Below are 24,671 nucleotides of genomic sequence, written 5' to 3'. Positions count from 1 at the left end.
CATGAAGCGGTTTCTCTCTCTCTCAGCACCGGGCGGAGCTCCAAGTGGGGCTTCCTAATTATAAATACAGCTGGGAGGCCAGACCTGGCTGACACGGGTAAAACACACACAACCCACTAAGCTACATTGGAGTACACACCCCCACACATATGTATGTAGATTCACACAGACACACACACACACACACACACACAGATGTATGTAGATTCACACACACTCACTCACTCGCTTACCTTCTCACAAGCAAATGCACATGCACTCACACAGATGTACGCACCCAAGTCACACTGACCTGCGCCATGACGTCATGTGACCAGATGTCAGAGGCCAGTGTGATGTGTCCCTTGGTGACCTCTGACTCAGAGGGTCTGAGCAGGGTGGGGCCAAACACTGTGCCCAGGTTGTGGAGGGACATCTTGTTAATGGGCTCCTTGTCAGCAACTCTGGAACACAAAACAGACAGATAGACCAGTCAGACTACAGCGATCACAGGGACAGATCGGTATTAGTTATTTTTCTAGTCATGCGACATGTTTGCTGGTCTTGCCATGTTACTATGATGACTCATCTTCCCGTAGCAGTGACCGTCAGTGCAGCACAATATGTTTCTTCTACAAGGCCCATTGAATTTCTGAACTAAGTTACCATCTGCTATCAATGTTCTTCATGGGAACTGCAAAGCCATTCATGTCACCAGAGCGTCCATGGGGATCCTCAGCGTGTTTATGAGAGCATTCTGTGTACATTCTGCTGACTGACTGCAGAGTGCACTGTCTGCACTGATGGATGTTAAAGAGCTGTACTGGGATCAGGCCACCATAATGGCTACATGGCGCAGTAGGGTTGTATTCTGACCCAGCACTAGCCCTGTAAACTGACCTCAGGCCTGCCCATAGGTAGAAATCTGATTAATATCTAAATCAAATCAAATTTTATTTGTCACATACACATGGTTAGCAGATGTTAATGCGAGTGTAGCGAAATGCTTGTGCTTCTAGTTCCGACAATGCAGTAATAACCAACAAGTAATCTAACTAACAATTCCAAAACTACTGTCTTATACACAGTGTAAGGGGATAAAGAATATGTACATAAGGATATATGAATGAGTGATGGTACAGAGCAGCATAAGCAAGATACAGTAGATGGTATCGAGTACAGTATATACATATGAGATGAGTATGTAAACAAAGTGGCATAGTTAGTGGCTAGTGATACATGTATTACATAAGGATGCAGTCGATGATATAGAGTACAGTATATACGTATGCATATGAGATGAATAATGTAGGGTAAGTAACATTATATAAGGTAGCATTGTTTAAAGTGGCTAGTGATATATTTACATCATTTCCCATCAATTCCCATTATTAAAGTGGCTGGAGTTGAGTCAGTGTGTTGGCAGCAGCCACTCAATGTTAGTGGTGGCTGTTTAACAGTCTGATGGCCTTGAGATAGAAGCTGTTTTTCAGTCTCTCGGTCCCAGCTTTGATGCACCTGTACTGACCTCGCCTTCTGGATGATAGCGGGGTGAACAGGCAGTGGCTCGGGTGGTTGATGTCCTTGATGATCTTTATGGCCTTCCTGTAACATTGGGTGGTGTAGGTGTCCTGGAGGGCAGGTAGTTTGCCCCCGGTGATGCGTTGTGCAGACCTCACTACGCTCTGGAGAGCCTTACGGTTGTGGGCGGAGCAGTTGCCGTACCAGGCGGTGATACAGCCCGCCAGGATGCTCTCAATTGTGCATCTTTGGAAGTTTGTGAGTGCTTTTGGTGACAAGCCGAATTTCTTCAGCCTCCTGAGGTTGAAGAGGCGCTGCTGCGCCTTCTTCACGATGCTGTCTGTGTGAGTGGACCAATTCAGTTTGTCTGTGATGTGTATGCCGAGGAACTTAAAACTTGCTACCCTCTCCACTACTGTTCCATCGATGTGGATAGGGGGGTGTTCCCTCTGCTGTTTCCTGAAGTCCACAATCATCTCCTTAGTTTTGTTGACGTTGAGTGTGAGGTTATTTTCCTGACACCACACTCCGAGGGCCCTCACCACCTCCCTGTAGGCCGTCTCGTCGTTGTTGGTAATCAAGCCTACCACTGTTGTGTCGTCTGCAAACTTGATGATTGAGTTGGAGGCGTGCGTGGCCACGCAGTCGTGGGTGAACAGGGAGTACAGGAGAGGGCTCAGAACGCACCCTTGTGGGGCCCCAGTGTTGAGGATCAGCGGGGTGGAGATGTTGTTGCCTACCCTCACCACCTGGGGGCGGCCCGTCAGGAAGTCCAGTACCCAGTTGCACAGGGCGGGGTCGAGACCCAGGGTCTCGAGCTTGATGACGAGCTTGGAGGGTACTATGGTGTTGAATGCCGAGCTGTAGTCGAACAGCATTCTCACATAGGTATTCCTCTTGTCCAGATGGGTTAGGGCAGTGTGCAGTGTGGTTGAGATTGCATCGTCTGTGGACCTATTTGGGCGGTAAGCAAATTGGAGTGGGTCTAGGGTGTCAGGTAGGGTGGAGGTGATATGGTCCTTGACTAGTCTCTCAAAGCACTTCATGATGACTGAAGTGAGTGCTACGGGGCGGTAGTCGTTTAGCTCAGTTACCTTAGCTTTCTTGGGAACAGGAACAATGGTGGCCCTCTTGAAGCATGTGGGAACAGCAGACTGGTATAGCGATTGATTGAATATGTCCGTAAACACACCGGCCAGCTGGTCTGCGCATGCTCTGAGGGCGCGGCTGGGGATGCCGTCTGGGCCTGCAGCCATGCGAGGGTTAACACGTTTAAATGTCTTACTCACCTCGGCTGCAGTGAAGGAGAGTCCGCATGTTTTCGTTGCAGGCCGTGTCAGTGGCACTGTATTGTCCTCAAAGCGGGCAAAAAAGTTATTTAGTCTGTCTGGGAGCAAGACATCCTGGTCTGTGACTGGGCTGGATTTCTTCTTGTAGTCCGTGATTGACTGTAGACCCTGCCACATGCCTCTTGTGTCTGAGCCGTTGAATTGAGATTCTACTTTGTCTCTGTACTGACGCTTAGCTTGTTTGATAGCCTTGCGGAGGGAATAGCTGCACTGTTTGTGTTCGGTCATGTTACCAGTCACCTTGCCCTGATTAAAAGCAGTGGTTCGCGCTTTCAGTTTCACGCGAATGCTGCCATCAATCCACTGTTTCTGGTTAGGGAATGTTTTAATCGTTGCTATGGGAACGACATCTTCAACGCACGTTCTAATGAACTCGCACACCGAATCAGCGTATTCGTCAATATTGTTATCTGACGCAATACGAAACATATCCCAGTCCACGTGATGGAAGCAGTCTTGGAGTGTGGAGTCAGCTTGGTCGGACCAGCGTTGGACAGACCTCAGCGTGGGAGCTTCTTGTTTTAGTTTCTGTCTGTAAGCAGGGATCAACAAAATGGAGTCGTGGTCAGCTTTTCCGAAAGGAGGGCGGGGCAGGGCCTTATATGCGTCGCGGAAGTTAGAGTAACAATGATCCAAGGTTTTTCCACCCCTGGTTGCGCAATCGATATGCTGATAAAATTTGTTTTCAGATTAGCCTTGTTAAAATCCCCAGCTACAATGAATGCAGCCTCCAGATAAATGGATTCCAGTTTGCAAAGAGTCAAATAAAGTTCGTTCAGAGCCATCGATGTGTCTGCTTGGGGGATATATACGGCTGTGATTATAATCGAAGAGAATTCTCTTGGTAGATAATGCGGTCTACATTTGATTGTGAGGAATTCTAAATCAGGTGAACAGAAGGATTTGAGTTCCTGTATGTTTCTTTCATCAAACCATGTCTCGTTAGCCATAAGGCATACGCCCCCGCCCCTCTTCTTACCAGAAACATGTTTGTTTCTGTCGGCGCGATGCGTGGAGAAACCCGCTGGCTGCACCGCCTCGGATAGCGTCTCTCCAGTGAGCCATGTTTCCGTGAAGCAAAGAACGTTACAGTCTCTGATGTCCCTCTGGAATGCTACCCTTGCTCGGATTTCATCAACCTTGTTGTCAAGAGACTAGACATTGGCGAGAAGAATGCTAGGGAGTGGTGCACAATGTGCCCGTCTCCGGAGTCTGACCAGAAGACCGCCTCGTTTCCCTCTTTTTCGGAGTCGTTTTTTTGGGTCGCCGCATAGGATCCATTCCGTTGTCCCGGTTGAAAGGCAGAACACAGGATCCGCGTCGCGAAAAACAGATTCTTGGTCGTACTGATGGTGAGTTGACGCTGATCTTATATTCAGTAGTTCTTCTCGACTGTATGTAATGAAACCTAAGATGACCTGGGGTACTAATGTAAGAAATAACACGTAAAAAAACAAAACACTGCATAGTTTCCTAGGAACGCGAAGCGAGGCGGCCATGTCTGTCGGCGCCGGACAGAGGGCCATGAGTTTTTCCTGGTCAGGTTAGGTCTCTATGCACCTTCCTGCTTGCCTGCCAAACTCTGACATCCATTTCTCTTGCAGCAGCTTCACACACACTATATAACCCCTCTACTGGGGATACACACCGCTCTAAGCTTTCTTTTCTCATTTTTCAATCTCACTGCAAGGATTAACTGAACACCAACTTCTGGGAGGAGGCGTGAGTGAAGTAATGTGTGACTGAAACTGGCAAGCAGCACTACACATTAAACTTGGTCTTAGTTCCCTCTAGTTCCTGTTATATAGCTAGAGGAGAATGATATACTCTCTGACTTAACACATTTTTCAGTCTCATTTGTCATTGTAAAATGTGATGAATTAGTGCCTCAGACGGCATATCAGACAGCTGATTGAGGACCCTTTAAATGTAGAATGTGTTTGTTTTCTATGACTGTTTTGTATCTCTGCTTTTCATATTGTATTGATGTGTATATTTTTGTAATTACACAGCTGTAAACGAGACCTTGGTCTCAACATGACTGCCTGTTCAAATAAAAGTGAAATAAAACCATTGTCTGCCCTGCAGTAGGAAACCATAACAAACACATGAACCTGATCTTTTAAAAGTCTGGTGGTGAAAACTATTACTGTACTCAGAGTATGAATAAGTCCCCACACAGGCCATTACTACTGTAGCTGATGACAGATGTGGGTGATCGGAGGAGACCCATAAGTGTTTCCTAAGTGTTCCTGCCAATGCTAGTGGTTACCAGTCTGTGGTTGTGCCCTCCTCTACCATGCCCTTCTAATTGAAGGCAGTTTTAACAGGCACCACCATGTCATCACATGTGGTTACACACTGCCTTTCCAGACTGGCACATGATTGGCCAACTGACACCATCACAGCTATATTCAAAGACAAAATGATAGTAGAGAAGTCATTTTAGCAGTAGGGTTGTCATTTTAGCAGTAGAGAAGTCATTTTAGCAGTAGGGTTGTCATTTTAGCAGTAGGGTTGTCATTTTAGCAGTAGAGAAGTCATTTTAGCAGTAGAGAAGTAATTTTAGCAGTAGAGAAGTAATTTTAGCAGTAGAGAAGTAATTTTAGCAGTAGGGTTGTCATTTTAGCAGTAGAGAAGTCATTTTAGCAGTAGCGAAGTAATTTTAGCAGTAGGGTTGTCATTTTAGCAGTAGAGAAGTAATTTTAGCAGTAGAGAAGTCATTTTAGCAGTAGGGTTGTCATTTTAGCAGTAGAGAAGTAATTTTAGCAGTAGATAAGTCATTTTAGCAGTAGGGTTGTCATTTTAGCAGTAGGGTTGTCATTTTAGCAGTAGGGAAGTCATTTTAGCAGTAGGGAAGTCATTTTAGCAGTAGGGAAGTCATTTTAGCAGTAGTGAAGTCATTTTAGCAGTAGTGAAGTCATTTTAGCAGTAGTGAAGTCATTTTAGCAGTAGAGATATCATTTTAGCAGTAGGGATGTCATTTTAGCAGTAGGGAAGTCATTTTAGCAGTAGGGAAGTCATTTTTCATTGACATAAATGCGTCCTTCCAACTGGACCATAACTCCTCAGGCTAGCTCCTTAACCTCACCACTAACGGGTTGGCTTAAAAGGGCCAGTGTATACTTGTCGTCTCTCCAGGGCCTGGCATTCGTATGCTCTGTTAACCACACAATGTCTGGCCTGAGCACTGATGACTTTTCCCTCTGTCCTCTGTCTTATTGGGGCAGTCAGTCAGTGGCTAATGAGCGTTGTGCAGTCACAGTATCAGGAGCACACCTCATGACCTCAGGCAGAGTGCAGCTGAACGTGAAGCTCTCCAGAACACAGTTTTATAGCAGGCTTAAAGAACCACTCGCACATGTACCGTACTCTGGCCAGAACTCCTCCAATATCCGATCTGAATGTATTAGGCTGCCAGTTAATATGGCCCAACTGTCAACAGTAATGGTTACTAGCCTTTATGGTAGATTATGTGTGTGTGTGTACCTCTTGAGATGCTCCAGCAGGCTGAGGAAGGTAATGAGGTTAGGGTCAGGCAGAGAGCGCAGCAGGTGCATCATGCAGTTCTCCTTGGCTGCAGGGTCTGACAGAGCTGTAGAGAAGAGGAAGAGGAAGAGAGAGGAAAGAGGAGAAGAACAGAAGAGAATTTAAGAATTACCCCTCTACGGGGAATATGAACCATCATTTCAATGTTGTGGTCTCAATAAAAACAAGGAATAACTCCCCTATAACTGACTATTGAGATGCATCCTAATTGTATTGGTATGGTCTGGGTCAGAGGTCGTACCTATGCCCTCCATGAAGGCTGGGTACAGGCGGTCAGTGAGCAGGGGCTCTGGCAGCTCACGGAAGTACAGCTTCAGAGTCCCTGCAATGGCGTTGATGTCCATGTCACTCAACATCACCAGGATGTCTTTGCTATCTGTGGAGGGGAGAGAAGGAGGGGGAGGGAAAAGGGGGGAGAGAGAAAACAAAAACACACATGAGCTCAAGGGAAGCGCATCAGCCTCAACCAAACAACTACTTCATTTCCAGACTGATCATTCTGGCTCCAGAGATGACATAACAAGCAACAACACTGTTTAAAACCCAAACCACCAGTGATCTCAGCTCAGTGAGCCATGACCACAGCAGAGACACAGAGGGGGTTATCTTTGGTTTGGTCTAGGGGCCGTGACAGAGACATGGGTATCATCCCAAATGGCACCCATTTCCATATACAGTGCACAACTTTTGACCATAGGGGGACCTTCAGCCTGGCTGTAAAGAGCCATAGGGCTCTGGTCAAAAGCAATTCAATATAGAAGTAATAGGGTGCCATTTGGGATGCACTCTGGTACTCCCAGGGAGGACAACACACAGCTGACAGCTGCAGCTCCCCTGTGCTCTTCCTGCCCTTTCCCACAACTCGCTCTGTTAATAGCCAGGCTGAAGACCCTCTGCCATGGGTCTGCTAGCCTGACCCCGGCACACCATGGAGGATGGAAGGAGAGGAACGACAGGACAGCCCAGGAGGAGACTTGTGTTGATAATGTAGGGTCTGGAGTTATTTCTGATAATGTAACCTGACCAGGAAAAACTCATGGCCCTAGTTATAGCTTATATACACTGAGTATAGCAAACAATAGGAACACCTTCCTAATATTGTGTTTCAGCCCCCCTTTGCCTTCAGAATAGCCTTAATTCGTTGGGCCATGGACTCTACAATCACATGTTTTGTCTTTGACCCTCTGAATGGGATACAGACACAATCCATGTCTCAATCGTCTCAAGGCTTAACAATCCTTCTTTAACCCGTCTCCTCCCCTTCATCTACACTGATTGAAGTGGATTTAACAGGTGACATCAATAAGGGATCATAGCTTTCACCTGGATTCACCTGGTCAGTCTATGTCATGGAAAGAGCAGGTGTCCTTAATGTTTTCTATACTCAGTTTATAGCCCAGAGTTATGCCTGGTCAGGACCCATGGCCAAGACAATCTCCTGGTTCTATTGATGAAGACAGGTGTATTTTACAGTGTTGGTAGTATGAGTGTTTCTTACTGGTGTCGAATGCTGCTTTGAGGGCCTGGATGTCAGTGGCCACCCCTGAGATCCTGTAGATTCCCACCTCGTCGATCCCCCTCTTCTCCACCTCCTCAATGCACTGACGGACTATGTAAGGCACCTTGGAGCGCTCACGCCTGTTGGGGGACAAACCCAACACACATCAGAATTGATTTTACAGCACGGCCCCTTTCAAATAACGTTAATGCAAATCGTAGCAATCAAACAAACTGTACAGAAAGATTATAGAGAGGGGTTTATCCTGAAGTTATGAAGTTTTAACTACACATAGTGACTTACAGTGCTCCTTCAGAAAGTATTCACACCCCTTGACCTTTTCCACGTTGTTGTTGTTTTACAAGGTAGGATTCAAATGGATGACATTTTATTCAACCCCAAGTCAACTCGTTAGAATCCCCTTTGGCAGCGATTCAAGCGCTGTCAAGTTGATTGTTGATCATTGCTAGAGAGCCATTTTCAAGTCTTGCCATAGATTTTCAAGACAAATTAAGTAAAAACTAACCACACCACTCAAGATCATTCATTCATCTAGTCTTCGTAAGCAACTCCAGTGTATATTTGGCCTTATGTTTTAGGTTATTGTTCTGCTCTATTGCATTTATTTTTATCCTAAAAAACTCCAAAGTCATTGCCAATCTACTTATAGGTGCCCTTCTTTGCGAGGTATTGGTCTTTGTGCTTGAATCTGTGTTTGAAATGAACTGCTTGACTGAGGGACCTTACAGATAATTGTATGTGTGGGGTACAAAGATGAGGAAGTCATAAAAAAAATCATGTTAAACACTGTTATTGCACACATGCAACTCATTATGTGACTTGTTAAGCCAATGTTTACTCCTGAACTTATTTAGGCTTGCCTTAACAAAGGGGTTGAATACTTATTGACTCAAGACATTTCAGCTTCTAATTTTTAATACATTTGTAGAAATGTCAAAAAACATAATTCCACTTTGACATTATGTGGTATTTGTGTGTAGGCCAGTGACACAAATTGAAATCGAATTGAATCCATTTTAAATTCAGGCTGTAACACAACAAAATATGTAACAGGTCAAAGGGTGTGAATACTTTCTGAAGGCACTGTAGTTTGTTCATGACTTTATTATGAGAGAAATTCAACATGGCTTACTTTGTCACCACACTGATTTTGACCCCGAACACCCCACTCTGTTTTTTGGAGGGCGTTCTCTTCAGACTCAAGTCCCGACTAGTAAACTTCATGGAGAACTCCACCTTGATCTGTGGGAAACAATACATACAAAGTGTCAAACAATCTGCATGATTTTCTTTTCTTATTTGACAGGGATTATGTACCGCGAACATTGCAGCAGCTTTTAGTTTCAGCTCATCTGCAGTCCCTCATTTAAAATGACTTTGAAATACACAGCTTCCAAGTGCTTTCTTTTTGATCATTTTACAACATCCAGGAGTTTAAGAAGATCCAGAGTGGTTAGGTGTTACAGCTGTTTAAAAACACTGTTGCAGAGAAATCAGAGTTGGCCAAGCTCGTAAAGATAATATTGCATTGTCTCTGGCGAACTATAACAAGCTACATTATAATATCCACACACTAAGCCCTGACAAGTCATCTTCTATTGATGGGGTTGAATGGGTAAATGACTGACAGGACCAGGAATGGAATTAGGAAATCAAGGGCTGGTTTCCTGGACACAGATGAAGCCTAGTCCTAGATTAAAAAGCATGTTCAGTGGAGATTCAACATTGAAAGAGCTTCTTAGTCCAAGAAAAGGCTCGATCTGGGTCTGGCAAACTGGCCCCAAAGGTTCCTGGTGTCCCTTACCCCATTCATCTCTATGACGTCCACGTGCCAGTTCTTGGACTGCACCGTCTGGGGGTCCAGCTGAAATACAAAGCGAAAGAACGTGATTAAGTTTCCTTCGTTATATTCTCTGCCCATGCCATAATCGATGCATAACCTCATAGGAGACTGAGAGAAAGTATGACAAGAGCAGTGAGTGTTCAAATACACGGACAGTATCATGGACACAATCACATGGACCCTCACAGAACACACTGTATCGTAAATGTACAACTGCACTCTAGCAGAGACACTAAAGCCTTATTTCTGGCATGGTGCCTGTGTGATGTGTTCTTCTTGTGTTTAATCTGACTGTCACTACACCACAGTACCTAGCCAGCTCTCTGAGTACCCAGGGTTCACTGTACTGGAGGAATTAGTCTGTTTATTAGGACACAAACATGAAGACGTCCATGTTATGTTAACTTCAACTATGTTTTGTGTTGTACTTGTTCTTCTATAACCACACCCCTGGACCTAGCCAGCTCTGGACTTCTGCCTACCCAGGGTTCACTGCTCTCTCGCTCTCTCTTTCAAGCACCTGTCCCATATGTGTCCCTCCCGTCATGCTCTGGTGAGGTTCTGAAGAGCTCCTTTAAAGTCCAGCCAAGAGAACAAAGAGGCCACGTTACAGTTTGTTTTCCGAGACGAGACTCTCCCTTCAACATGGGCAGGAGGAGGGGGGCTATTTTCTGACTGCTGCTACGTGGAGAGAAACTAAGACCCCGTTTTCCTTTTGCCTCCTCAATGGAAATTCCCAGACTGGCCTGTCTATATTTAAATAACCAAACATCCCTGGGAACTTCAGATTCGACTGCAGTTTTCCTTTTCTCCTCCATATAAAATTTACAGGATGCTGACATCTGATAAAGTTAAATGGGCTTTGCCCCATGTGTGGATGGAGCAGTGGTGCACGCTGGGTAATGTGTGTGTGTATGTTTAGACTGAGAGGAACCTCTGTAGCCTAGCCAGCCTGAGGGCTCTGTCCCTACCTAATGACATTGATCATCTCTGCATTAAAATACACAATATTTCCTCTTTCATGCATCATGAAACAGTCCATTCACCCCATCAGTCCTCTACTGGGCTAACTAACTAATGTATCACATTTCCCTCCTTTCACTAATGTGAACAAGAATCACATTGATTGAGATGAAAATACACCACACAAGAAAGCCCCCCTTTTCAAATCAGTAAATCACAAATATAGGCTAACACACAACAACGGAACCACTGCTGCTGCCCTTTCGGTTCACTACCATTTTATTGATATTGCTAGTGCCCAGTTTCATCTTGTTCCTGTTAGTTCTTGTAAGCTGAACTGTCATCTGGTTGTAGGCCAAGTTCTTTGTAGCTCTGCTGAAATGCTTGTGGGTAGAGACAGGGCAGTGTGTTCTTTAAGAAAGTGAGACAGGGACAGGGGTTGTGTTTTTCCCATTTACGTATGGCTGTCTCTAGGGGTAAGCAGTGGCCATGAAAATGACTGCCTCACACGCTTCAGCCTGCTCAGTAGCAGAGGCAGAGCTGGGCAGTTTTCTCATGCTGCCTTGGGAGAATAGAGCTCCGACATGATGTATGATGAGAAGCAAACCCCAGAGACATCCGCCTGAATTTAAAATGGATTACATTTTGATTTTGTGCCACTGATCTACACACAACACAATGTCAGAGTGGAATTTTGTTTTTAGACATTTTTACAAATGAATTAAAAGCTGAAATGTCTTGAGTCAATAAGTATTCAACCCCCTTTGTTATGACAAGCCTAAATAAGGTCAGGAGTAAAAATATGCCTAACAATTAACATAATAAGTTGCCTGTACTCACTCTGTGTGCAATAATAGTGGTTACATGATTTTTGAATGAGTACCCCATCGCTGTACCCCACACATACAATTATTTGTAATTTGAGTAGCGAATTTCAAGCATAGATTCAACCACAAAGACTAGAGAGGTTTTCCAATGCCTCAAGAAGAAGGGCACCCATTGGTAGATTTTAAAAAAAGCAGACATGGAATATCCCTTTGAGCATGGTGAAGTTATTAATTACACTTTGGATGGGGTATCAATACACCCAGTTACTACAAAGACACAGGCGTCCTTCCTAAAACAAATCATTATGTTTGGGGAAAATCCGACAACATCCCTGAGTACCACTCTTCATATTTTCAAGAACGGTGGTGGCTGCATCATGTTAAGGTAGAAAATAAATGGAATAGAGCAAAGCACAGGAAAAATCCTAGAGGAAAACTTGGTTCAGTCTGCTTTCAAACAGACACTGGAAGACAAATTCACCTTTCAGCAGGACAATAACCTAAAAACACAAGGCCAAATATACACTGGAGTTGCTTACCAAGACGACATTGGATGTTTCTGAGTGGCCTAGTTAAAGTTGTTACTTAAATCAGCTTGAAGATCTATGGCAAGACTTTCAAATGTCTGTCTAGCAATGATCAACAACCAACTTGACAGAGCTTGAAGAATTAAAAAAAGAATAATGAGCAAATATTTCACGGTGTGCAAAGCTCTTAGAGACTTACCCAAAAAGACTCACAGCTGTAATCGCTGCCAAAGGTGTTTCGACTCAGGGGGTTGAATACTTATCTTAATCAAGCTATTATATTGTTTTTTTTTGTCATTCATCTTTAGAAAATGCTAGTCTTTTTCTTACACTTTGACCTTTGAGTATTTTTTGTAGATTGTTAAACAAAAATACAATTATATCCATTTGAATCCCAATTTGTAACAACTAAATGTAAAAAAGACCAGGTGTGTAAATACTTTCTGAAGGCACTCTATATAAGTCGCAGCTTTTCCACCTAGCTTACACTGAACATGCTGTGTTAGATACACACACCGCAGCCACTGACTAGCAGTTCTACAACAAGGAGCTAATGCCTTTAATACACGGATTCAGCAGCTCCCTGTGTATACCATTACTACCTTCCTAGATGATGTGCTTGTCTGTCTTAAGCCGCATAATCGTTCATTGCTGAGCGAGCGCAAGGCCAACACACTCACTTTCTCGTAACTTTACATTAAGCTAGCACTCATAAAAGTTTGTATTTAGGGAGTCTAATTACCTAATAAAAAAAAACGTTTTTGAATCAATTACTCTGACACCTATTACCATTAGGGGAAATGTTGTCAATAGGGTTTGGGCATTTAACAAGGTTGCCCTAATCATGGCTATGGGGTCCTCACTACTGTACTGTAATCCCCCCAAATCAATCCCTAAAAACTTCATGCAGTACCTCTCCCCTCTCTCAATTACGGTCTACGGCTCTACGCACTTCTCAATAGACAATTTTTTTGTTGTTGTCAAATTGGGTTATACAAATACGAAGAGCCTAACTACTATGACTGACCCTGTAAAGTAACACATTTCACTGCACCTATCTGGTGTATGTGACAATAAAACATATTTATTTTAAATGTTTATGCACCTGAGCAGAGCACAGTCAAGCGCACCCATTTCCCCTCAATCACTCCACCGTTCACCTCTAATACTCCGATGCTTTATTCAAAACTCCAGGAAGAACTTCTGCCCCAATTTATCAGTTTTCCTTTCCTTGCCTGGGAAGGAGGAGAGACCAAAGTGCCACTGATTCAGTACGGTGCTACACTATATTCTCAACCTATCACAGAGGATGGATAGATGGGGCAAGATAGATAGGTTGCTTTGGAAAGAATGATCTCCCCAACGTGACTTGGGGTTATGCCCATCTGGCTAGTAAAACAACAGGAGATGCGGAAAAAATAAGTTGTCTTGAGTGAAACCAATCAGAGGGAAGACTATATGAGGTGAAGCATGAACAAAAACAGAAAGGGGGCGGGTCCTCAAAGTATTTTTTATTCCAAATCCAAGAGATGAATCACAAAGCCAAATCCTCTCTCTCCAGAGAATCCTTGAAACATATTCTTAGCTTGTGTTTGTAGAAGAAAGACAGGCTGGTGAAACACAGGTTGGTGGAAGGATATGGGATATTAAAATCAGTAAATCACAAATAGAGGAAATCCTAAACCAAACAATGGTTCAAATTAGGACCTTGTCACTCATCCAGAGGTCAAAGCCTCCTTTATGTGGCCTAAAACACCGTGACTGACTGGGGAGAGGATCATAATACATGATGCAGGTCAGATGATACTGTAACAATGCATATCCACACTGACTACACTGTACAATCAGCTTTCATGTGGAACAGAACATACTGCATATAGGAAAACAGAAGAGGTAAAACATGAATTCTGAGAGTGTGAGTTCGAGTGGACGAGTAGCAATGAGGTGTGTTCCTTTTAGCCAGCATGATGCTCTGTTTTGTGGGAACACACTGTTCTCTGAGCGACCCCTAGGCTGAGGGCCGACTCTCCTGGTGTGCGTGTGCGTGTGTCTGTTGCAATGCTATTCGAGTGGGCTGGGGACATGGTGATCTGGCTGTGGACCGGGGGGCTCAGCTGGGGAAGTTAGTGGTCCCTCCCTATCTCAACACAGCTAGTACAGAGCACCTGGTTGAGAGACCTAGCTAGACATCACCAGCACACACACACACACAGTTAATATGACAAGCGAGAGGGGGAAAGAATTGATACATGGAAAGTCAGTGGATGAGAAGAGAGCCACTCAGGTTACTGTGATGTCAGCTCTCCTCTATGTATAGTGTGGTATAGACCAGTGGACATGTGACTGACACTTGTTCTAAGGTGCCTCCACTGAGTATACATCAAACATACATGTGCAGAAAGGCAGGCAAAACACACAGTACACACACATACTGTACCGTACATAGTGAGAAGGTCTTCTACTGATCCCACTGCTGTTGCCAACGGGGGACAGAGCACAGCACAGGCAGGGTTGAAGTAGTTTGAAAAACAGATGCCGAGGTCCCTCTGGAGATGTTCCTATTCTAAATCCATCTCTTACTGAACTCTCCGCAACCCTCCTGAGGATACTGTGGTATAATGTATCTACAACACAGCCAGTCTCCATCACCATAACCCAGGTACCTGCTTCTCACATAGGACATAAAATGACAGATCTAGATTTTGGTCAAAGACATTGGTTTATGGATGACGCATGTAAAAAAATGCATCCCGTTCTGAGGAAGGAAAACAACCTCTAGGATGTATGTGGATCTTCAAAGCACTGGAAGTTATCAAAACATGGCAATATAGTATGTGAACAATGCCATCAGGGAAGAAAAGTGTGCACTCTGATTACACAGACGCTTGCCAAAGTCTTTCATTAATCCATTGTTAGATTAACATGGAATGATTTTTTAAAGCAGAACTTAATTATGATGAAGTATGAACTTTTGATACGGCAAATTCATTAATTCCTCTTAATATTTCCTTTGTGCTTTGCTACTTTCCTTGTACCTCTCACTTTCTGTTCACTGGGAGATTACATTTAAATATTCATTCTGTGACTGACTGTTCTGTTTTAAATGAACAATAAGCAGCAATGTTCCCATCCGGTTTAATTAGAAACTAACTAGCTCAACTGCATGGGCAGTGGGTTTCATTTAATTAAAAACAGCAACCTGGGGTTGTTTTTTTGTTTATTAAGACCTCTACAAACAAGAACATCATTTTTTTTCTTCTGCTGACAGATTATATTACTGGCCTGATGATTGTAACAAAAATAAAGCAATATGAGTTGACAATATTTTGAGTCTAAATTTAGCTGCAGATGAACATAAGAGTGAATATACATAACATAGCTATGTAAAATGTTAACAATCACTCTACTTCTTAATAATATGATGCTTTGGTAAACAGCTGCTGATGTCATTATAGACAAGTGAAGTGTAAGGCCTTTTGACTCTGTTGTCATGAGCTTCCTGACAAGACTTCCTGGTTTGAGCCTAACCAGCACGCCTTCTCAGCAGGCAGAGAGCTATGATTGGCCAAGGACCAGCCCAAGCATCCTATCACAACCCCTAAGGGCAACGTGTCTCAGGCATACAGTATAAGATCCAACTTCATAAACATCATGCAACAAAGGCATCTGCTTTAAGACAAGGCTAACACAACAGCATGGTCCTGCCTGCAGCACGCACAACTAACACTGATGATTTACAGGTAGTACAGGAGAGGGTGACCTCTCTGATAATCACCAGCAGGGACACTAATGTTCTGTACACTACAGCGTGTGGTCCCATGCAGGCCAGCCTCACAGTAGCCTGGACAAAAAGGACAGAGAGGAAGAGAAAGAGACAGAAAGTCAGAGCGAAAGGGAGAAAGAGAGTATGTTGAGTCCTTGGGTTTCCTTATGTCAAACCCGAGAATAAAATACATGTAAGCAGCTGACTTCCAATGATAAGCTGTTACCACAACTTATCTGTTTTATCTTCTGTTAACTCAATCATATGTAGAAGGGGTTTCCAATCGCATTATCAAACACATTATCAATCCCTTGATGGCCTTCTTTTGGTCTTGGATGGAAAGTTTGAATGTTTTATTAGTCCATAATGTAGCTGTAATTAGAGTATTTACAGTGATAATATGGGTCATCCAAAAAAGTGCTTGTATAGGTCATTTATAGGCAGGTAGATAAACAGCATTTGGAAACACCATTGATACCGTATGAGAGGGTCTTTTGTTTCCCTTTTATTCCTCTAGTCCAGCCGAATGCTAACAGTCTTTGTGTAGGTACAGTAGCAGTGGTTGGAACCGGTTCAAGGAACAGAACCGAGGAGCGGAAACAGAACCGGGAACGAAAGTTCTCTCTGGTGTTCCGGAACAGAACCGTTATTTTAAATTCTTGAGAACCGGTTTCTAATGCCTCTTGATTTCATGTGTTAAAAAAATGAATGGAAAGGAACTATATAAACCATGACTTTTTTGGTTCGAACCGGTTCAGAACTTTACTATACAGAACTTTACTATAAAAATAGTGGTTCTGTTCGGAACGATTGGAAAATCCTTTTGGTAGACACTGGTTAGCCAAACCAACCCACCACTCTTATGAACCCAGACCACGGAGGGTTTGTAATGAGCCATACCAAAGGGTCGAGTGGTTTAACACTCCTAGACTAATTGGATGATTCATGTACGCCCCATCGAGGGAGGGATAGAGTGAGAGAGAGGGAGAACGACCCTGATATTCCCACTTAGCCAAAAAATACCCACTCTTCCACCAGGGGCAGCGGGTTTGACCCAGCCCAGCCAGGAGAAAGTCATCCTGGGTACCAGCCTGAGGATGCTCCCTTGCCTCCCTCCACCCCTCTAGAGCTCATTGGCCAGTCTGAGGGTGTCTGGTTGGGGATCGATGGGGGTGAAGTGCTGGACCCCCACTGTAGTGACAGTCAGATTTATGACTGGCATTTTAAGGCCCTTTAAAGAGGCAAGTGTGATGAAACAGTAACATGTCATCTACACTAATCAGCATACTGAAATGGAACACCACCCTTTTATGTGTTGAGAAATATATTTAGGGATTGGGAGATGGGGGAGAATTATGGTTATACTTCATTTTCTGTCATACCCAAACCAGCAGAACACTGCTTTTGTTCTGGTTTTAAGGAGGTTGCTTTTCATGATTATTTAATGGGACTTCTAGGGATACTGTAACTGACGCCCACCAAGGTGTAAAACACAATAACACGGCAAAATGGAAATCAGTATGGGAGAGGACATGGGTTCAGAACAAATGTAACAGAAAACATCATGATCATGGTGTTAAAAGAGTATAATATCTGATTTGGCCTCAGCCAGCCTTCTCTCAGCCAGCCTTCTTCAGCCAGCCTCTCAGCCAGCCTTCTCTCAGCCAGCCTTCTCTCAGCCAGCCTTCTCTCAGCCAGCCTTCTCTCAGCCAGCCTTCTCTCAGCCAGCCTTCTCTCAGCCAGCCTTCTCTCAGCCAGGTCTCGCCTTCCTTTCTACCATCGACCTCTCAGCCTAAATGTCTATTTTCATGGCAAACACACACACTGCAGTCTGTTCAACAAAAACACACTACAGTCTGTTCAACAAAAACACACTACAGTCTGTTCAACAAAAACACACTACAGTCTGTTCAACAAAAACACACTACAGTCTGTTCAACAAAAACACACTACAGTCTGTTCAACAAAAACACACTGCAGTCTGTTCAACAAAAACACACTGCAGTCTGTTCAACAAAAACACACTGCAGTCCGGTTCAATATACATACTATTCCTCTCCCTCTTCCACACCCACTCTCTCTTTCCTTCCTCTCCCTCTCCCACACCCACTCTCTCTTTCCTTCCTCTCCCACACCCACTCTCTCTTTCCTTCCTCTCCCTCTTCTACACCCACCCTCTCTTTCCTTCCTCTCCCTCTTCTACACCCACCCTCTCTTTCCTTCCTCTCGCTCTTCTACACCCACTCTTTACTTCCTCTCCCACACCCACTCTTTACTTCCTCTCCCTCTTCCACACCCACTCTCTCTTTCCTTCCTCTCCGTCTTAGCATCCTTTGACAGCATGAGAGTGGTATAGCAGAAATGTCAGGGATACTATAATCCCTCCAGTTCAATGCCTGATTCTCTGTGCTGCTGTAGGATGAATATGGTGGGGAATAATTCAGACCCAGTCGGGCTTGGATCCGGACCAGAGAGAGTTCATTCATAGACCTGACGTTTATTCAGACTCAACCATCAAAGACTCACTTAACAAGAATGAATGAGACCACATAGCTGTGTGAAAGTATGCTTCTATGGGAGGATGTATATGTGAGAGAGAGACGAGAGATGAACATGAAAGTACATGATCAAGTGTGTGAAAATATGTGCAAGTGTGAGAGTAGGCATGTGTGTGTGAAGGTGTGTATTATACTGTGATTATGAAAGAGGTACAGAGAGTCAATATGGCTCTGTGTGTAAACTGAGTATCAGTGTATATAGGAAACTAACATTGTGAGTGTGCAGCACTGAACAAACCAATTGTCTATGCCATTTAAATAGAAGAAGCAAAACAGCCCAAACAGATAAGACAGTCCTCTCTCCCAGATTCTCAGATCAAGCCTGAAGTGTGGGAGGACTCAGCCAGGGCTGTGGATAGGTCTGGGATCAGCTGAGATCAATGGGGGGGATTTCTGCCTGTAATCCAGGTCTGCAGTGTCAGGCGAGACCAGCAGAGAGATAGACCTGTCAACTCCAGCCACCAGCAGCAGGAGGGTCTTTATTGACCTGTCTATAGATCTGGTATTCATAATAAGCTGCTCAGGGTTCATTATATTGCTTCCACATTTTGCCAGAGAAGCGCAATCTATTGAAATGATTTCATTAAATGTAAATGTGCTGTCCTCCCCTTCATCTATTCTGATTGAAGTGGATTTAACAAGTCACATCAATAAGGGATCATAGCTTTCACCTGGATTCACCTGGTCAGTCTGTCAAGGAAAGAGCATAATGATCCTAATGCTTTGTACTCAGTGTATGACGCAGTATAGTGGCTAATGGATACCAGCATACTGATATCAAACTGCCATATATTAACTGCCTCTGTAAAATATATGTGCTGCACATCTGCACAGGGGATAAAAACAGTATTTACTAAAAATAACCTTCTTCCTCTCACGCATGAGTCCTGACCTAGAACCTGAAGCTAAGGTCTGCGTGCGTGCGTGTTCCCCAGACAGAGGAGTCAGTCAAACTTGAAAGAGTAGTGAACTGCACCATGCGTCTCCACAACGTGTCATTGAGATGACAGTAATTAACCTGTCGGATCAGTAATTAGTCTCTCCCCGGGTTACCATGTACCCTGCTGAGAGGATTGTGGGTCATAATTAAGCTCTACCAACAACACTCTGGCCTTAGATCAGTGTCTCAGGGTAATTCCTCTACAGGACAGCAGAGGGAGCAGTCTCACACTCTCAGCTACACCAAAACACCTCTGATTACCTTAACAGATCAGCAACCACACAGACAGAGGTATATCACCATTCAGCTTCACTGGCTTTACACTGAGGAGAGAGCTTGGAAAGATCAGAGTGGTAGATGTGGAAGGAGGATGAGAGGGTAAGAAAGTGAAAAGGGGGTGGGGAGGGGGAGGGTGTAGGGGAGTAATGGTCAAGGATGTGAATTCAATTTACTGTAGCATCTCACACATACACAGTACTCAGGGCAATGAGACAGTTACTGCAGTTCCGCACCAACAGTACATTATACAAATAAATGATCTCCTCTACCTAAATCTTTCATTTCTATACCAGCGTCATCTAACAACATCAGCACAGAGCATGGAGGCTTTAGCTGGAGTAGCAGTACCAGTTACAGGTGTATATTTCACCACAGTGAATACAAGTACAGAGAGAAAGGGATGAAAACAAACACACACAGGAAAGAGAGAGTAAAAAGATGAACACAATGACAGAGGGACAACCGTGACTTAGCTGATCAAGAGAAAGAAAAGGAAAAAGGGGACCTTTTGTCTGAGGAGCTTGCTGCGTACACGACCCCATAGCTTTGCCCCGGTGTTGGTGTGCCTCTTGATGGCTGAGGAGGGGATTTGAGGCTGCTGAAGCTGCTGCTGGTTGTTCTGCTGGTCATCCTCCACACAGCACTGCTGCTCCAGCCGCTCACACACGGTGTTCAGGTTCACATCTGACACCAGGATTTCCGTCATCCTACCTGAGGCGTCGGCCCACGGGGTTATAATATGAACAAAATCCCCAAGGTAGCCACTGTCCAGAAAAACCTCACGTCAAAGATCAACACTAAATACCAAGGTTGGGATTCTCTTTTAAATGTGGAGACTAGAAAAGTCTCTCTCAGTTGATGTTCATTTGGAAACTAAGATGAATAAAACAAGGTGAAAATTGAAGGTAAGGCAGATAAGGAAGGCACAAAGTTTGAGAGGCAGCTTCAGTCTGTGAGAACAGAGAATCCTGATCCTGACATGGTTTTCATTCTTCTAAAGCCGGAGAATTCCACACTGGTTCCTCTCTGGGATGTCAAGCTAATTCCACACTGTGCTGCTGCCAGCATCTCCACAGCTCACAATCTGATTTCCAGTAATACAAGCAGAGAGAGAAAGAGGAGGGAAGCAGAGAGACCGAGAGGGAGGGTGATGCAGGAGGAGGAGGGGGAGTGAATGAGCTGCTGCTGTTAACACCCATTTCTGTTTCTCCAGATGTGAGAACACACCTCCAAATAACAGAGAGAAGGACAGCGAGAGAGATGACAAACCCTGCTCTGTGCCTTTCCTCATAGCCTTCATGCCTCTCATCCTTTCCCATAATTGGTAACCAATTGAGGAAGTGCGTAAAAAAGGAATAAGGAAGGTGAAGAAGAGAAGGAAAGAGAGAAGAGGGAGATGCGACCTCTAACAGGGTGATTTAGATCCCATCAGAAACAACCATATTTCCACAACATATAACGGAACCTCAAAAGAACAAACTCTCCACAAATCAGAATTTAACAAGGGTGGGAAAAAAAAGAGGCTAAATCATTTTAGCACCAAACACGGACACCTTCTCGTATCGTGACAAGAAGCACGTTTTTGTACTCTAAACCTTCCACCCCCCTCGCTCCCGCTCTCTCCTCACCCACTTTCTCTTTTCCCCTTTCTGTCCTTCTCTTTCTCCCTCTGTCGTCCTGTGTGTCTGTTGCCATGCGTTTTCTCTAGATTACTTCTCCTCCATGCTTCCACACTCCACTGAGTCCTCCGTCCATTATGTGTGTGTGGGCTTCCACACTCCACTGAGTCCTCCGTCCATTATGTGTGTGTGGGCTTCCACACTCCACTGAGTCCTCCGTCCATTATGTGTGTGTGGGCTTCCACACTCCACTGAGTCCTCCGTCCATTATGTGTGTGTGGGCTTCCACACTCCACTGAGTCCTCCGTCCATTATGTGTGTGTGGGCTTCCACACTCCACTGAGTCCTCCGTCCATTATGTGTGTGTGGGGGCTTCCACACTCCACTGAGTCCTCCGTCCATTATGTGTGTGTGGGCTTCCACACTCCACTGAGTCCTCCGTCCATTATGTGTGTGTGGGCTTCCACACTCCACTGAGTCCTCCGTCCATTATGTGTGTGTGGGCTTCCACACTCCACTGAGTCCTCCGTCCATTATGTGTGTGTGGGCTTCCACACTCCACTGAGTCCTCCGTCCATTAGTGTGTGTGGGCTTCCACACTCCACTGAGTCCTCCGTCCATTATGTGTGTGTGGGCTTCCACACTCCACTGAGTCCTCCGTCCATTGTGTGTGTGTGGGCTTCCACACTCCACTGAGTCCTCCGTCCATTGTGTGTGTGTGGGCTTCCACACTCCACTGAGTCCTCCGTCCATTGTGTGTGTGTGGGCTTCCACACTCCACTGAGTCCTCCGTCCATTGTGTGTGTGGGCTTCCACACTCCACTGAGTCCTCCGTCCATTGTGTGTGGGCTTCCACACTCCACTGAGTCCTCCGTCCATTGTGTGTGTGTGGGCTCCTCCGTCCATTATGTGTGTGTGGGCTTCCACACTCCACTGAGTCCTCCGTCCATTATGTGTGTGTGGGCTTCCACACTCCACTGAGTCCTCCGTCCATTATGTGTGTGTGGGCTTCCACACTCCACTGAGTCCTCCGTCCATTATGTGTGTGTGGGCTTCCACACTCCACTGAGTCCTCCGTCCATTATGTGTGTGTGGGCTTCCACACTCCACTGAGTCCTCCGTCCATTATGTGTGTGTGGGCTTCCACACTCCACTGAGTCCTCCGTCCATTATGTGTGTGTGGGCTTCCACACTCCACTGAGTCCTCCGTCCATTATGTGTGTGTGGGCTTCCACACTCCACTGAGTCCTCCGTCCATTGTGTGTGTGTGGGCTTCCACACTCCACTGAGTCCTCCGTCCATTATGTGTGTGTGGGCTTCCACACTCCACTGAGTCCTCCGTCCATTATGTGTGTGTGGGCTTCCACACTCCACTGAGTCCTCCGTCCATTATGTGTGTGTGGGCTTCCACACTCCACTGAGTCCTCCGTCCATTATGTGTGTGTGGGCTTCCACACTCCACTGAGTCCTCCGTCCATTATGTGTGTGTGTGCGTGTCTGTTCGCAACCGCGTGCATGCATATCCATGTGTGCTTGTGTGCATGGCTGTACTCCAACCACTCTCCCCTGCCTCCCCACACCCCCACTCTCTCACCAGCCCAGAGGTCCACAGGGACAGACACAGGACTAATTGACCCCCAGCGGTTCCACTATGCTGGTTAACCCCTTACACACCACCTCCCTCAGCCATCCATCAGGAAATCACTCATATCTATCCACCCTCTCTGGAGACCACCAGAGTGAATCAGTCCAAAAAGCAAGTTCTGCAGCCTCTAGTTTTGTCTTGTCTGATTATTGTCCAGCCATGTGGTCAGGTGCTGCAAAGAAAGACCTAGAAAAACTGCAGCAGGCCCAGAACACAACAGCACATTTTGCTCTTCACTGTAATCAGAGGGCTAATATCAATACTATGCATTCTAGTATCTCTTAGCTAAGAGTTGAGGAGAGACTGAATGCAGCACTTCTTATTTTTATAAGAAACATTGTGTTAAATTTCAAATTGTTTGCATAGTCAACTTACACACAGCTCTGACACACACACACACACCCACCAGACTTGCCACCAGGGATCTTTTCACAGTCCTCAAATCCAGAACAAATTCAAGAAGACGTCCAGTACTATATAGAGTCATTATTGCATGGAACTCCCTTCCATCTCATGAACAACAAACATGGTTTAAAAATAGATAAAGTAACACCTTACAGTACAACACCTCTCCCCTATTTGACATAGATATTGTGTGTATGTATTGATATGTAGGCTCTGTGTGCCATTTTTAAATGGATGTAGTTCTGTCCTTGAGCTGTTCTTGTTTATTAAGGTTCTGTATTATGTCATGTTTCATGTTCTGTTTGGACCCCAGGAAGTAGTTGCTGCTTTCGCAACAGCTAATGGGGATCCTAATAAAATAGCAATACCAAGAGGAGTAGGAAATAGTACATTGTATAATGGGTGTATCAATCTGGGAAGGGATGTCCAAGCCATGCTTGTCATATTCCATCTTGGTTCATGTCTATTCTCCATTAATATCCGAGGGAGAAAAGGAAAAAGTCAGAAGGCTGCATTACACTCAGACAGACTGTCTCCTCTCCTGAACAGTAGCTATGATTTAGTCTATGGCCAGACTCCCTACCTGCTCTGAGGTAGACTGATACCTTCAGATCGCAGCACTGTGAGTCATGGGAGGGGAGCACAGAGAGGGAACGGGGCAGATAAACATGCAGTATCACCCATGAAAGGAGGAACACATGCATTGATTGCACAGACACATACAGTAGGGCCCCTTATATCTCACTGGTGGACCGAGTTCCGGACCCAGAACAGGGTCAATAAGGACCGCGGGTCCCGACTACAAAAATAAAATAGTTTTGGGGCCTCCCGAGTGGCGCCACTACAGAACCGGGTTCGATCCCTGGCTGTATCACAACCTGCCGTGATTGGGAGTCCCATAGGGTGGCGCACAATTATCCCAGCATCATCCGGGTTAGGAGAGAGTTTGGCTGGGGGGGGGGGCTTTTCTTGGCTCATCGCGCTCTAGCAACTCCTTGTGGCGGGCTGGGCGCCTGCAGGCTGACCTCGGTCGTCAGTTGAACCGACACATTGGTGCGGCTGGCTTCTGGGTTAAGCGGGCGGATGTTAAGAAGCGCAGTTTGGCGGGTCATGTTTTGGAGGACGCATGACTTGACCTTCGCCTCCCGAGCCCATTGTGAAGTTGCAGTGATGGGACAAGACTGTAACTACCAATTGGATATCACAAAACTAGGGAGAAAAATGAGTAAAAAGTACAAATCTAAATTAGCATGACACGAGCTGAATTAAATGTAAAATGCATTGAAAATGAAAAGCTTGGTATACTCTCAGTACTCCATTGACATTTCACAGATACACCTGTTTTTGTGAGACATCTTCTAAAAAGAAGACATTTCCAATTAATA

At 45.0% G+C, this 24,671-nt stretch overlaps 1 protein-coding gene across 5 annotated transcripts in view; it reads right to left on the bottom strand.

The window, feature by feature from the left end:
* LOC112228572 (active breakpoint cluster region-related protein) overlaps nt 1-24,671 on the bottom strand; it is a 260,234-nt gene that overhangs the window by 2,265 nt on the left and 233,298 nt on the right. For 2 of the 5 annotated variants that reach the window (XM_042309121.1, XM_042309123.1), the window contains exons 17-22: nt 9,722-9,781; nt 9,050-9,159; nt 7,897-8,036; nt 6,640-6,774; nt 6,339-6,444; nt 278-443 (exon numbers count right to left, since the gene is read on the bottom strand). In XM_042309121.1, the coding sequence (XP_042165055.1) occupies nt 278-443; nt 6,339-6,444; nt 6,640-6,774; nt 7,897-8,036; nt 9,050-9,159; nt 9,722-9,781 (717 nt within the window). Of the gene's footprint in view, nt 1-277; nt 444-6,338; nt 6,445-6,639; nt 6,775-7,896; nt 8,037-9,049; nt 9,160-9,721; nt 9,782-20,122; nt 20,719-24,671 lie in introns of those variants that run through there. The other 3 variants (XM_042309122.1, XM_042309124.1, XM_042309125.1) reach the window with 2 other exon arrangements.

The sequence above is a fragment of the Oncorhynchus tshawytscha genome, linkage group LG30, assembly GCF_018296145.1.
Source record: "Oncorhynchus tshawytscha isolate Ot180627B linkage group LG30, Otsh_v2.0, whole genome shotgun sequence".
NCBI lineage: Eukaryota > Metazoa > Chordata > Actinopteri > Salmoniformes > Salmonidae > Oncorhynchus > Oncorhynchus tshawytscha.
This window is presented reverse-complemented; position numbering and strand designations above follow the sequence as displayed.